This window comes from Urocitellus parryii, chromosome 9 (genome assembly GCF_045843805.1).
Source record: "Urocitellus parryii isolate mUroPar1 chromosome 9, mUroPar1.hap1, whole genome shotgun sequence".
Taxonomy (NCBI): domain Eukaryota; kingdom Metazoa; phylum Chordata; class Mammalia; order Rodentia; family Sciuridae; genus Urocitellus; species Urocitellus parryii.
The window spans coordinates 5,226,573-5,241,079 of NC_135539.1; the positions used below are offsets into that span (position 1 = coordinate 5,226,573).

The following is a 14,507-nucleotide window of genomic DNA, read 5'->3' on the forward strand; positions in this document are numbered from 1 at the left end:
AAAATTAATGTAGGTCTTTCTGAGCCTAGAAACAATAAGAATCACCAAAGAAAAAGATCATAAGGGACTGGGGTTGTGGCTCAGTGGTAGAGCGCTTGCCTAGCACATGTAAGGCACTGGGTTTAATCCTCAGCACCACAAAAAATAAATAAAATTAGGGTATTGTGTCCATCAACAACTAAAAATATTAAAAAGAAGAAGAAGAGAAAAAAGATAAGGCTGGGAGTATGGCTGATTGATAAAGTACTTTCCTAGCATTTCCAAGGCCCTGGGTTCAATCTCTACCACCACAAAAAGAAAGAAAGAAAAGAAGAGATAAATAAAAAGATAAATAGTTTTTTGATAATACTCCCCCCCCCAAAAAAAAGTAAACAGAACTGAAAGGTGAGGCCTGGGGGTATAAGCTCAGTGGTAGGGGTTCTTGCCTAACTTTCCTTGTTCTGGAGATGTCCAGGAGGACTGGCCAGGCACCTCTGGCTTGCTGGCATGTTTGTTGTGCACTGCCTGCTGCTCACGGTAGGATCTGTGACTTTTGCAGTGTGATTTGTTCATCCAGGAGGGGGCCCGCCTAGGAAGAACCCCCGCGGAAGTCGTTTCAACTTGTGACATCACTTTCGCCTGTGTGTCGGATCCAAAGGCAGCCAAGGACGTAAGGATCCCCCTCCCCTCAGCATCTCAGGTTGTAGCCAGGAGAGCTGGCTGGCCTCCTCCCCTTCTCCCTTGCACATGAGTGAGTGTCTGCATGTGGGGGTGGAATTTCTCATGAGGAGCTATATTCCATTGGGAAGGGTACTTGCATAAGTTGAATACAGACTCCCTTTAATTCAGAACAAAGAATAAAAACTACTGGGATCATTGAAGTCAACTGAAATGATTCCTCTTGAGCTGGAAGCTTGTGGTTAAGTGCCTTTGATCCAGGAGCCAGCTTCCTGTGTGTAGCTATCACTGAATTTGTGTGTTAAAAGCTCAAGTGCACAGGCTGAGGATATAGCTCAACTGGTAGAGTGCCTGCCTTGCATGCACAAGGCCCTGGGTTCTAATCCCCAGTACCACCACAAAAAAAAAAGTTCAAGTGCACGAGGCATCCTGTTAACCTAATGCCTAGGCTAATCCAAGTCAATGCAAAGAAGCCCCTCAAAAAAGAGATTCTGTCTTAAATGGTGGGGGGAATGGTCACAGATATATGGGAATGTACTGGATATACTTTCTATCCCTTGATTATTTTATTCAGGATCTCTTTCCTTTTCAACCCTGGTAGTTAACTCCTAATCAGGAAGTGATCCAGAAGAAGCAACAGACCTAATCTCAGGTCTGCAGAGGCTCCTAAGCATCTAGCCGGGAGCTTGGGCTATTGCTTTTCCCTTGTGTCCCTACAGCTGGTGCTGGGCCCCAGTGGTGTACTGCAAGGGATCCGCCCTGGGAAGTGCTATGTGGACATGTCAACGGTGGATGCTGACACAGTCACTGAGCTGGCCCAGGTAGCAGCCTTATTCAGACTGGTTCTAGATCATCCTTTCAGTGGGTGCTCAAATCCCAGGTTGGCCATGCACGAGTATAAGCAGTTTGGTTACAAAGCCAGAGAGAAGAAGAGACACCAGTACCTTGGAACTAGCCTGTCTTCACTCTCCACCATCAAAACCTCAGCTGGTCTGAACAGCCATGAGACATTGCTGCCGGCTGGATGGTCCATGGTTGCCAGTCCTACAGTGAGAAGTAATCCAGGCTGCCAGATTGGCTTTTTTGGTTTAAGCAGCGATCTGCTTTTGACTCTAGCAGAGTATCCCTCTACCTGAGTCTTCTGCTCAAGCAGGAAGCAGTGACTTTTGGACCCATGTATGTTCTAAACATGGCTGAAGTCAGGGATGGGTAATGTCCAGAGGGGAAGTGTGTTCATCCACCCCATTGGTATGCTCACATTTACTCCCTGGTCTTTGTCAGAAATCTAGAGTAGGGCTGGGCCTGGGGCTCAGTGGCAGAGTGCTTGCCTAGCACGTGTGAGGCACTGGGTTCGATCCTTAGCACCACATAAAGAAAAATAAATAAAGGTATTTTGTCCACTACAACTACAATTTTTTTTAAGAGAATAAAGAAATCCAGAGTAAATGTGGACTTTGTATGCTCTCTCATTATTGCCTGTGACTCCTGACGTCTGGAGGTTATCCTGCCAGACCCTCTACAGTAATTGTTCTACAGGCGTCAGTTTGGGACCTCAGCATGAACGCTGTGTGCGTCCACACCTCTAGTTCTGGCTAGTCTGAGGAGAAACCATGGCCCCCAAGACATCCTTGCTCCCTGCTTGAGACCCCTATGAAAGGCAAGGCCTTCAGAAGCTGTGACTTTTCCTCACAGGTGATTGTGTCCAGAGGGGGCCGCTTTCTGGAAGCCCCAGTCTCAGGGAATCAGCAGCTGTCCAATGATGGGATGCTGGTGATTTTGGCAGCTGGAGACAGGGGGTTGTATGAGGACTGTAGCAGCTGCTTCCAGGCAATGGGAAAGACCTCCTTCTTTCTAGGTAATGTGCCTGTCAACCTGTCGGTGTACATCAGGTTTGGGGGGACCATGCACGCTGGAGACAGTGTGTCCTGCATGGCCTGCCTGCTAGGCACCCTGGGGGAAGTTTTCATTTAACATGCCCATTCAATACCTGGAAGGAGGAAGGACCACTTCTGTAGGGGGCAGGTAAAAGAGGCTCCCCCAGAGTATAGGGGTGAGGGCAGTCTTAGAACATGAACTTGACTCTTTACCCTGGGCAGGTGAAGTTGGGAATGCAGCCAAGATGATGCTCATCGTGAATATGGTCCAAGGGAGCTTCATGGCCACCATCGCTGAGGGGCTGACCCTGGCCCAAGTGACAGGCCAGTCACAGCAGACACTCTTGGACATCCTCAATCAGGGACAGTTAGCCAGCATCTTCCTGGACCAGAAGTGCCAAAGTGAGTCACCTTTGACTTCGTTAGAGCCTGGGGAATTAGGTTAGTCAGCTATCCCATGATAGTACTTCTTCTGGGGTTCATTGGATGTGAAAGGTGTTCTTTCTCCAGACAGTCTATAGACAAGATGGATGGGATTTGGGGCACAGACTGGGAGTTCTGTCTCTTGGGCAGGTGGTTGTTTTAGAGCGCCCTTGGATTTCTAAGTAGCTCTCCCTCCTCAGATATTCTACAAGGAAACTTTAAGCCTGATTTCTACCTGAAATACATTCAGAAGGATCTCCGTTTGGCCATCGCACTGGGCGATGCCGTCAACCACCCAACTCCCATGGCAGCTGCAGCCAACGAGGTAATGTGACAGCACTGGGGTCCAAATCCCAGGATTCTTCAGTTTTGTTTTTCTTTTATTAGTTCTGTCCCTCTATTTAGCTCTGCTCTTTCTTTGCACATTTTATTCTCACTTCATTAGGCTGGGAAAGGAATCACATATGTGTAGATGCACTGTTCTCTTGCTTTTCATACAGAATAACAGTGTAGTCTCTAGTTGTCTTTAGGTTCAGGATGTGGATCATCTTTGCTGTTTTCCTCCCCTTTAAGGTGGAAACGTAGAAGACTATTGGGTTTTTTTGTTCTGTTTTGTTCCCCCTGTACCGGAGATTGAAACCAAGGGTGATCTACATTCCAAGCTCTTTGTATTTATTTGTTTGTTTTTTGGGTGCCAGGGATTGAACTCAGGGGCACTGGACTACTGAGCCACATCCCAGCCCTATATTTAGAGACAGGGTCTCACTGAGTTGCTTAGCACCTCACTTTTGTTGAGGCTGGATTTAAACTTGCAATCCTCCTGCCTCAGCCTCCCAAGCCACTAGGATTACAGGTATGCACCACCACACCCGGCCCATTTTATTTTTATTTTGAGACAGGGATCTCACTAAGTTGCCAAAGCTGGCCTTGAACTTGAGATCCTCCTGCTTCAGCCTCCCAAGTTGTTATGATTGCACTTGTGTGCTACCAATTTCCTTCTGAGCCACAATAATTTCTCTTGCTATTTCTTCTTTTTTTTTTTTTTTTTTTTAAGAGGGAAATGTCCATTTGGAGACAAGTAACTGCCTCATTTTAGATTTATTTATTTTTTTTTATTGGTCGTTCATAACATTACATAGTTCATAATACATCATATTACACAGTTTGATTCACGTGGATTATGAACTCCCCCTTTTACCCCATATACAAATTGCTGTATCATATCAGTTTCCCTTCCATTGCTTGACATATTGCCTTTCTAGTGTCTGATGTATTCTGCTGTCTGTCCTATTCTCTACTATCCCCCCTCCCCTCCCCTCCCCTCCCCTCCCCTCCCGCTATTTCTTCTTTGATCTGTGAATTACTTGAAAGTTTGTCTAGCCAGATGTGTAGCACACACCTATAATCTCAGCTACTCAGGAGACTGAGGCAAGAGGATCACAAGTTCAAGGCAAGTCTGAGCAAGTTTATAAGACTCTGTTTTTTGTTTGTTTTTAAAATTTTTTTTAGTTGTAGATGGACACAATGCCTTTATTTTATTTGCTTATTTTTAGTGGTGCCGAGGATCGAACCCAATGCCTCATGCATGCTAGGCAAGCTTCCTACCACTGAGCCACAAACCCAGCCCCAAAGAACCTGTCTTAACATAAAAACAATTGAAAAATAATATTTAAAAAAAGAAAAGTTAGCCCAGCGAGGCATGGTGGCATGCAGCTATAATCACAGCACTTAGGAAGCTGAGGCAGGAGGATTCCTTAGGCAACCTCTCAGAAAAAAAAAAAATTTTTTTTTTGTTCAATGTTTGAGGTTTTCCTAGATATCTAACGGTTATTAAATGTCTAATTTATTTCTCTTGTGATCAGAGAGCATGCCATCAGGGTCTTTCACATTCATCTTTCAGTAATGATGTGAAGCCTTTTTTTTTTTTTTTTTGGATCAGGGATTGAACACAGATTGCGCAACCACCAAGCCACATCCCATGCCTAGCCCTTATTTTATATGAGACAGGGTCTCACTATGTTACTGAGGCTGGCCTTGAACTTGTGATCCTTCTTTTTCCCTCCTCACCCCACCCCACCTTTTTTTTTTTTTTTTTTTCTTTGCAGTGCTGGGATTGGATTGAATCCAGGGCTTTCCACTTGATCTGCAAGCACTCTATCACTGAGCCACATCCTCAGCCCTTCTGTTGGCTTTTAGTTGTGCTTCTTTACATTGCTTTTTTTGGATGTTCTAAGGATTGCAATGTATATCCTTCACTTCACAACCTCGTTAGAATTAGTCTTGTACCAATTCACATATCACATGGAAACATAAGCCCATAGATCCAGTTGTTACCCACTCTTCCTTGAGCAAAGACACATTCCATGTGGTAGGGCTGTGCCTGGCTGCCTTTGTTTAAAATCCATCAGTCAGGGTTGTTGAGTTTTTGCTTTAAGCAGTTACATGTATTTTACACATTCTAAGAAAAACTAGCCAGGTGCAGTGGTGCACGCCTGTAATGCCAGTGGCTTGGGAGGCTGAGGCAGGAAAATCATGAGTTCAAAGCCAACCTGAGCAACTTAGTGAGGCCCTAAGCAACTTAGTGAGACCCTGTCTCAAAATCAAATATAAAATAGGGATGGGGAGATTTGGGGTTGTGGCTCAGTGGTAGATCGCTCGCCTAGCACATGTAAGGCCCTGGGTTCAATCCTCAACACCACATAAAAATAAATAAAGTCATTGTGTTCATCTACAACTAAAAGAATTAAAAAAAAAAAAAGGATGGGGATGTGGCTCAATAGTTAAGTGACCCTCAGTTTAATTCCAAAAAAAAGGAAAAAATAATTTTTATATCTCCCTGTATTTACCATTTCCATTGAGAACTGAGTTTCTCTGGTCTGAAATAAGAGAGAGGAAATACTCTCAGATAGAAGACTTTCTTTAGAATTCTTTACAGTGCAGGTCTGCTGGTGATAGTGTTCTTTCATCTGAAAAGGTAGCTTTGGGAGTTGTGGTGAGCCCTCCATGGTGGTGGCTCTGATAGACTGGCAGCCAGCCCTGTAGGTGGCCAACTGGGTGCAGCTGCTGCTTAGGTGGAAGGTCCCTTTTTTTTTTTTGGTGGTGCTGGGAATTGAACCCATGGCTTTGTGCTGTGCACGTGAGGCAAGCACTGTACCAACTGAGCTATATCCCCAGCCTCAAGGAGCCAGCCTTTTTGAGGGACAAGTCTTTCATGCAGAGAAAACAAAGACAGCAACCAAAGGATAACAGGATGTCCTTGGAGGGTCATCTGCAGCAAGGGACCATACCACAATTACTAACAATACTGAGTACTTTACATACCTTATTTAATCTTCAAAATAACTTCATGAGGTCAGTACTATTGCCTTCTCCATATTAAGCAGTGGGTAAGGACCAGAAAAATTGAGGTACTTTATCCAAGTTCAAGCCAGGAATTGCACCCAGCTGTGGCCTGCTTAGCCACATCTAGAACTGCCTGCAGGAATTAGAACAGTCTTTAAGGCAGCTCTGGCCAGAGATGAACCACTGTCTTTTTTTCCTAGGTGTACAAAAGAGCCAAGGCACTGGACCAGTCTGACAACGACATGTCTGCCGTGTACCGGGCCTACATACACTAAGCCGTTGGCACCCCGCCCCTCCCGTCTTCCCACTGGCCCCTCTTCCTGATGTGGGGCCAGGGTCCCAGGACGTGGCTCTGGACCAGTCCACCTGTCTCCATTTCCTTTTATACAGACTCTGAGACTTGCCGTCAGCACAGCACACAGCAGCACCCTCCCCTGTGGCCCTGGGGAGGGAGGGGTGTCAGCAGGGTTGGCTCGTGAGGAAGCTGTTGTGCTGGACACGGGCCCCAGACTAGGAGGCCATGTGTTCTCACACGTGTGCTCATGTACACATACACACACACACACACACACACACACACACACGTGCACACACTGGCTCTCACCCCAGGATAGAAACTGCCCAGAAACTGCTGCCTGGCTTTTTTCTTCTTCCAAGCTTGTCTTATCTCAGACCCTTTCCAGTTGAGGAACTAGAATCAACAGTGAGAGTTGGAAGCCTTCCCACAGCTTCCCCAGAAGAGAGGCTTACGTGTCCCCCACTGGACCCCTGCAGGAAAAGGCTCTGGGCCAAGATGAACCAGCAGAGAGACTCCTAATGGAGGCTCCCACGGGCCCTCCAGCCGCAGGTGACCAGCTGAGGAGGATTTTCACGTCTAAGCTATCAGCACGCAGCTAACTCTGTCAACGCCTTTGTGGACTGAGACGAGACTGACAGTCCCACACAGCAGGCTTTGGCTCCACAAGAAGAGCAGCAAGAGGCCAGCCTGTAGGTGAGCACAGCTGCCAGGCTCCCCTCACTGCTGCTCAGCACCCGCCACAGATGCCACCATCACTCGCAAGCCTCTGCCAGCCTGAGGTCCTTGCCTCCCTGCAGTGGGAGCTTGCTCCTTACCAGGCTGTTTTAGTGTTTGGATTTGCATTCCAGCCCTTGGGAAAGGGGGTCCTGAGGGCGCCAGTGAGCAGTGAAGAGGAGGGGTGGCTTCTTCCTGTTTCCGTTATGCCACAATCTCTTCACCTAGCTCTGCAGAGCCACTCTGAACCGGCCCACCTGCCCCAGCCTTCCCTGCACAGTTCCCTGCATGCCCCACCTCTCCTTCCTCCCCTTTTCTTCCCACAGAGGTCTGTCCTGTCTTTTGGCCCAGACCCAGCCTAACCAACAATGAGCATTTTTCTTGGGCTCAGCTCTTGATAGGGAACGGGTATCTTCATTTCAGCTAGCATCATGGTCTTGGGTGCTTCCTGGGCCCTAGGTCTGTTAGGATGGAAGAGAACTGGGTCTAGTAGACCGTTGGGTGGAGCTGGGGTATCCTCAAGGCCCTGACATTTCTCCTTGGATGGGGACCAGAAGGGCTTAGAATGTTGCGAGAACAAGGAGAAGTCACCCAAAGGATGTCACCTTTTTCTCCCTCATGGTTTGGGTTTTCCAAAGTCACAATTTGCCCAAGGTCAGCATTTATAGTGAAGTATATGTAACTATATATATAAGGTGGCCACACTGGTGTGGGGTCTCTCCCCCTCACAACCTTGGCCCTTTTCCACTGTTTAGAATGGAGGACGTGGGGTGGGGCAGAGAAGACGCCCTGCGGTTCCGCACAGTTGTTCTTTTCACACTGGGATTTTGAACTCGTCTGTCTGAACACAGCCTGTCCTAGTCCTGGAGGACACAGAGGGTGGGGTAGGGGAAGATGCTGTAATGAAACCGGTTAGTCAATGTTGTCTTAATATTGTTGACAATTCTGTATAGTTCCTTTTTATGAATATTTCTGTTTAAGCTATTTCATCTGTTTTGAAACCCTTCCCTTTTAAAGGAGAAAATGTGACACTTGTGAAAAGCTTGTAAGAAAGCCCTCCTTCCCTTTTTCCTTTAAGCCTCCTTTAAATGACAAATCTAGGTGATTAAGGTTGTGAATTTTTATTTTTGCTTTGTTTTTAATGAACATTTGTCTTTCAGAATAGGATTGTGTGATAATGTTTAAATGGCAAAAAAACAAAAAAAAAACATGATTTTGTGCAATTAACAAAGCTACTGCAAGAAAAAATAAAACATTTCTTGGTAACAGCTGTGCCACGCTAGCCCCAGAGCTTGGGTTGGGGACCTGCCGAGTAGGGACCAGGCTTGCGGATGGCTCCGCGCTCGCGGGGGCGGCGCACAGGGCCAATGGCGAGGCCGAGCGCGGGCGGGCCGCCCGGCCGGCCAATCCCTGGCGGAGGTGGGGCGGGGCCGGCGGCCAAAACGTCCCACCCGAGTGCGGCGGTCAGCTAGGTCCCTGGAGCAGGGGACAACCGGCTTGCGCTGCAGCCGGCCTGGTTTCAGGGCACCCGCAGGTCGCATTAGGCGGGACAGTAGTCGCCGGCCAATCGCTTATTAGGGGGCGGGGCCTCCGCCCGTTCTGCCAATCGACGCTAAGGGGCGGGGCGGGCGCTGCTCAGGGACAGACGGCGGACCGCTGTGACCGGCGCTGGGCGGCGGCGATGGCGACCGCGATGGCAGCGACCGCGGCGGAGCGAACGGTGCTGGTGAGGCGCGCGGGCGGTGAGCGGCGGGCGGCGGGCGGCTGGCCGGGCCAGGCAGTGACCCCGCGCTGTCCCGGCAGGAGGAGGAGTTCCGCTGGCTGCTGCACGCCGAGGTGCACGCCGTGCTGAGGCAGCTGCAGGACATCCTCAAGGTAAGTGCGCGCCCGCCCGCCCATCCATCTGCGGCCCTGTCCCCCGGCCTCTGCGCCCCGACCCTGCCAGGCTCGGCGACCGCCCCCTCCCACTGGGCCCCTGGCACCAGTCGTGCCGTAGCTGATAACAGGGCGCGGCGGTACTCTGACGAGGCCCCCGCCTCAGTGAACTTGGGGTCAAGCAGTCGGCACCTGATTACGCAAGCAGCCAAGTGCAGAGGGTGACAAGCAAGCGCCTGGCGTTATCCCTCGGGGCTTGGGCGAAAAAGGTTTCCTTTGAAAGCAATGACATTTAATCTGAAAGCTGAAGGATCCCTGGTTCTTCCCTGCAGTGTGATCTCAGCCAAATTACTCAACCTCTTTGAGCCTCTCTTTCCTTGTCTGCCAAGGGAGATAACAGTACAGGCTTCACAGGACTATTGTGAAGATGAATAAGACGTTTATCTCACAAAAATGTGCGGCGCAGTGCCTGGGCAGTATGACCCAGAACTGCAGGTTAACTACTGTCTTGTTCCACCACTCGCTTCTCACACCCCAGCACCTCAGCTCAGCTGGGGGGACCACCCTTTGTCCTGTATTCCCCGTAGGGACCACACAGTAGGTGCTCAAGGAGTGTGGTTTGAGCAAGTCTGGGCTCCCTTGGGACTGGAAACTCAGGCTGTGTTCAGGAAGGGGCCCTGGAGCCTCAGCTAAGCCCCAGGCTCCAGGTCAAGCCAGCCCACAATGCCCCCCTCTCATGACCTGGGGCCTGGGGGCACTCTGAAGGCATCCTGGCTGGACTTGGGTGGACTTCACAGAGGTGCTCTTTGTCCCCTGCAGGAGGCCTCCCTCCGCTTCACTCTTCCAGGCTCAGGCACTGAGGGGCCTGCCAAGCAGGAGAACTTCATCCTGGGCAGCTGCAGGTGAGTTGAGGTGGGCAGACACCTGGAGGAGGGGTTCTTTAGTTGGGGGGACTCCTGCGGTACCTGGGGGCAGGAGGCCTGGTCATGGCTCTGTCCTGCAAGCTAATTTGGGTACGCAATGCACAGTATGACAGCCAGGGAGAATGCTGAACAGCAGAGGGTGGTCCACTGGGAGGGTTCCACAGTTGGGAGGACAGTGGGTACCCCCCCACCCGCTGACCCCCACGTGTTGTAGCACAGACCAGGTGAAGGGTGTGCTGACTCTGCAAGGAGATGCCCTCAGCCAGGCGGTGAGTTCCTCGGGCCCTCTCCTCTCCCGTACTGTCAGTGTGGAAGAGCTGGGGGGGGCCTCCTGATTTCTTCAGCTGTCCCCCAGCCATCTGTGTGACTCTGGGCAAGACTCTTGGCCTCTTTAGGCCTGGGCTTACTTGTTTGTAAAATGACAATACCCCCCTGCACCTTCTCCTGGGATTGGCATGTGGATTCAGGGAAGGGCACTACTTTGCCCCCAGCCCTGCCTGGCGTCTGGATCCTATGAAACGTGAGCCTTGGCAGGATTAGGCTGGCCCTGGATCAAAGGTGAATCAGCCAAACGTCTGAGCCTGTCTACGCCCCGCCCTGAACCAGGCACCAAGCCATGGGGGAAGAAGGTCCCTCTCTTCAGTGGCTTCAGTCTATTGCCCTTGACAGATGCTCCCCATTGCCCACTGTCACACAAAGGCCACATTCTCCTACAGTTCTTCCCCTTTCTCAACCTCTCTTCTCCCTTTTCCTTCTCTCTGAGTCCTCCTGGGCCCGAGTTCCTGTTTTCTGCCTCCCTGTTCAGCCCCTATGGTGAAGATGTTGAGAGGCCCTTCGCCCTGTGGGGACAGAACCACCAGCTACTCCATTCCTGCCCCTGGCTCCGGGGCACAGGGTGGCCCAAAATAGGATGTTCCTTTGCCCTGCTTATTCCACTCTTGCCCATCAGGATGTGAATCTGAAGATGCCCCGGAACAACCAGCTGCTGCACTTGGCCTTCAGAGAGGACAAGCAGTGGAAGCTGCAGCAGGTGACCCGGCCCCTGCCTGGCCAGGGCACAGGCCGCAGGGGCAGGCAGGGGCAGGCCCACACGCTGGGCCTTCCTGGGGCTGGCCATGGGGATCTGTGGCCACAGCAAGTCTGGGAGGGAGTTGCCTAGCAGCGAAGCTGAGCTGGGGTGGGCGGTGCCTGAGCCCCAGGGCCTGCTCCACAGAGGGAGAAAGAACCTGTCCTGCCTAGGGGCCCTCTGGCCCAGCGGGGTCAGCTGATGGTGCCCCTAAACTAGTCACTCACTCCTCCGGGAACTTCTCATGGCTCTGGGACCAAGATCACGCTTCCTATCAGGGACTAGGCCATGGGCCCAGCCTCTTTCCTGAGCTGTTTTTCTGAGGCTGGGCTGCACCTCAGTGCTTTGGCCTGTGTGTATATCTCCTGCTGGGAGCCCTCCCCCTTGGCCTTGCCTATCACATAGGCCTCAAGCCAGGAGTTGCCTCTCTAGGGGCCTCCTCTGACCCCATCCTCTGCATCCCACCTTGCTGTGCTTGCCCTTCTGGGAGTTCCCCAGCCTTGTCCCCTTGTGGACTTCCTCTGCAATCGTCTGTGCTTTAGAAGGTGAGCTACAGAAGGGCAGAGACCTGGCCCACCTCCCGCCCAGCATGGGCCAGGCCTTGCCCTTGAGGACTCAGCTGAGCAGATTGATGCTGTCTCCTGGGAAGTCAGGTCCCCACCGTGTGCTGGCCCAGCCTCTCCCAGAGATGCAGCTGCTCTGAAGCTGATGACACCCAGCCCCATAACCTCTCATGGATGCTCTTCTCAGATCCAGGATGCGAGGAACCACGTGAGCCAAGCTATTTACCTCCTCGCCAACCGGGATGAGAACTACCAGTTCAAGACAGGCGCTGAAGTCCTCAAGGTGAGCTGCCCTGATCTAGCCGAGGCCCCTGGAGAGCACTGGCCCCCTGGCTCTTAGGGAGCCCTGTGCCTGTGGACCTTGGCCCATGTCCTCAGGTGTAACCGAAGATGATCCTTCCCCTCTCAGTGTTCACTTATCTAGCTACCACGTAGTGGCTCACTCTGGGACCCAGAGTTAAGCTTTTAATTAATGACAAAGACAAAGCAAGAGATTTACTTGTGGGAAGAGCTGACTTGAATGCTTTAGCTCTGCCTCTGACTTGCTGTGTGTCTTTGGGTGGTTCATCCACCCTTTCTGAACCTCCATGACCAACAGGCTCCATGAACATTAGAAGACATGGGAGGTGGGGCTCTTGACCTGGCCAGGGCTTTGCTCCCTGGCAAGGGAAGAAAGGGCTCACAGTGCCTCTACTGTTCACCAGCAGTATGACCTAGCTTACCCCTTTGGAGGGTTATTTTCCTCACCTGGGAAAACTCAAGATCTCAACTGAGCCTCCTCCAGGAAGCCTTCACTGGCCTCTTGCATCCAAGTGGGGTTAGCACCTCCTCTTCTCAGCTCCTTCATTGCCTATGCCCCATCCATAAAGCCTGTGCCCTGCCTCCCGTGGGCCGGTGCCCAAGATCCCCACACAGCAGATTCTGAGTGGCGGCTGTCCCCAGCCCTGCTCCTGGGCACTGGGACCACCTAGGAGGAGCAGAGCTACGACTGTTGCTCCCTGGTGCTGTTAGGGAGGGTGGGGACCAGACCAGTGGCCCTCACAGCAGCTGTGGCCACCTTCCCCAGCTCATGGACGCTGTGATGCTGCAGCTGACCCGAGCCCGCAACCGGCTCACGACCCCCGCCACTCTCACCCTGCCTGAGATTGCCGCCAGCGGCCTCACGGTCAGTGCCTCGGGCAGCCCCCACACCGAGAGAGGGGTCCCACAGACAGGTCCAGCTTGTCCCCTGGAAAGGACACAAGTGCCGACCCCAAATTGCAGGGGTCTGAATTGTGTCTGGTTTATGGGAACACAGTCGTGACTGCCACCCTGTGTCCCCCCCCCCCCATGTGTTGCTCTGCTCTGGGCCTTGGTTCCAAACCCAACAGCACAGGAGGGTCCCAGGGCACCTGGGAAGTCTGAAACCCTGGTCCCAGGTGCGGGTTTGGGCTGGGTGCTGGGTGCCTAGGAGGCAGCAGGAACTATACCCACCCCACAGGGGTGCAGCCTGGTGGGAGGGGCCTCACCCCCCTTCTTCCCCAGAGGATGTTTGCCCCCAGCCTGCCGTCGGACTTGCTGGTCAACGTCTACATCAACCTCAACAAGCTGTGCCTCACGGTGTACCAGCTGCACGCCCTGCAGCCCAACTCCACCAAGGTGAGCAGACCTTGCCTCCAGAGCGCCAGCCGGGGCCTTGCCTCGGCCTCACGGGTCCTGTGTTTCTGCCTAGAATTTCCGCCCAGCTGGAGGCTCCGTGCTCCATAGCCCCGGGGCCATGTTGTAAGTACCGGGAGGGGTCCTGGGGCACCCCCTTGCCACCCCTCTGCCTGCCGGGGGCTGGCCAGCCCTCAGGAACCGCACCTCCTCTCCAGCGAGTGGGGCGCCCAGCGCCTGGAGGTGAGCCACGTACACAAGGTGGAGTGTGTGGTCCCCTGGCTCAACGACGCCCTGGTGTACTTCACCGTCTCCCTGCAGCTCTGCCAGCAGCTCAAGGACAAGGTGTGTGGGGGGCTGTGAGGCAAGAGGAGCAGGGCAGAGCCCCTTCTTTTGGGGGGAGAGCATCCCGAGGGCATGTGGCACACCTGAGTGGCCCACTGTTCCCACACACCTGGCAGCTGGGCCACAGTGCTGCTGGGCCCTCACTTCACACTGCCCTCAGGTGACCTGACTCTCACCTGGTCGTGGAGGTTGCAGCAGGGGATTAGAGCTGAGGGGAGCCCCAGCACCCACTGACCACACACACACTCCCTCTGCAGATCTCCGTGTTCTCCAGCTACTGGAGCTACAGACCCTTCTGAGCTGGCCGCCCCGGGAGCCTGTCCCCCGAGAGGGTGGCTCCTGCCCAATGGAGGCCCTTCCCCATACACACTCCTCTGTGGTGCCCCCGGAGCGGGCACCTCGTGCTGTTTCTCCCCCTCACCCCCCCATTTGCACACCGGGATGAACTCTGGCAGCAGGGCTGGGAAGATGGCCCAGGGTGTCCACAGCGAGGCCCAGGGCTACAGCTTCCTCCGGGGGATGAGAGGCAGCCCAGCCTATTTGGCAGAAGATGGCAGGAAGGAAGGAGGCTCAGCAGGTGGAAGCTGCTCGGGGAATGTGCTTACTGCCCTGACTTCGCTCTGCCCTGCGGGCAGCCTCTACAAAATAAAGATCATCAGGCTGCCTGCAGCCCTGGTCTCTGTCTGCCTGGGGGCCAGCTGGGGTTCTGGTGGTCAGTGGTTCCCACCCCATTCGCCACACCCATCTGGGGACACGTGGTCCGTTCCCTGGTTGTCCATGAGCCAAGTGGGA

The 14,507-nt window shown here is 52.7% G+C and overlaps 2 protein-coding genes across 3 annotated transcripts in view; both read left to right on the forward strand.

Annotated features, from left to right (window-relative positions):
- The window catches only part of Glyr1 (glyoxylate reductase 1 homolog), a 32,692-nt gene extending 24,137 nt beyond the window's left edge, over positions 1-8,555 (forward strand). The window contains exons 11-16 of one of the 2 annotated variants that reach the window (XM_026385341.2): positions 539-649; positions 1,377-1,478; positions 2,350-2,512; positions 2,754-2,933; positions 3,155-3,279; positions 6,497-8,555. In XM_026385341.2, coding sequence (XP_026241126.1) covers positions 539-649; positions 1,377-1,478; positions 2,350-2,512; positions 2,754-2,933; positions 3,155-3,279; positions 6,497-6,571 — 756 coding nt within the window. In that variant the 3' untranslated portion in view covers positions 6,572-8,555. The remainder of the gene's footprint in view (positions 1-538; positions 650-1,376; positions 1,479-2,349; positions 2,513-2,753; positions 2,934-3,154; positions 3,280-6,496) is intronic. The other variant, XM_026385342.2, reaches the window with a different exon arrangement.
- Positions 8,556-8,931: 376 nt separating this feature from the next.
- Rogdi (rogdi atypical leucine zipper) lies at positions 8,932-14,368 on the forward strand. Its single transcript, XM_026385474.2, has 11 exons — positions 8,932-9,034; positions 9,112-9,183; positions 10,003-10,085; positions 10,321-10,375; positions 11,056-11,136; positions 11,923-12,018; positions 12,802-12,900; positions 13,260-13,373; positions 13,447-13,496; positions 13,589-13,715; positions 13,973-14,368. The coding sequence occupies exons 1-11, from the start codon at positions 8,990-8,992 to the stop codon at positions 14,012-14,014; spliced, it is 864 nt and encodes a 287-aa protein (XP_026241259.1). The 5' UTR covers positions 8,932-8,989; the 3' UTR covers positions 14,015-14,368.
- Positions 14,369-14,507: the final 139 nt, after the last annotated feature.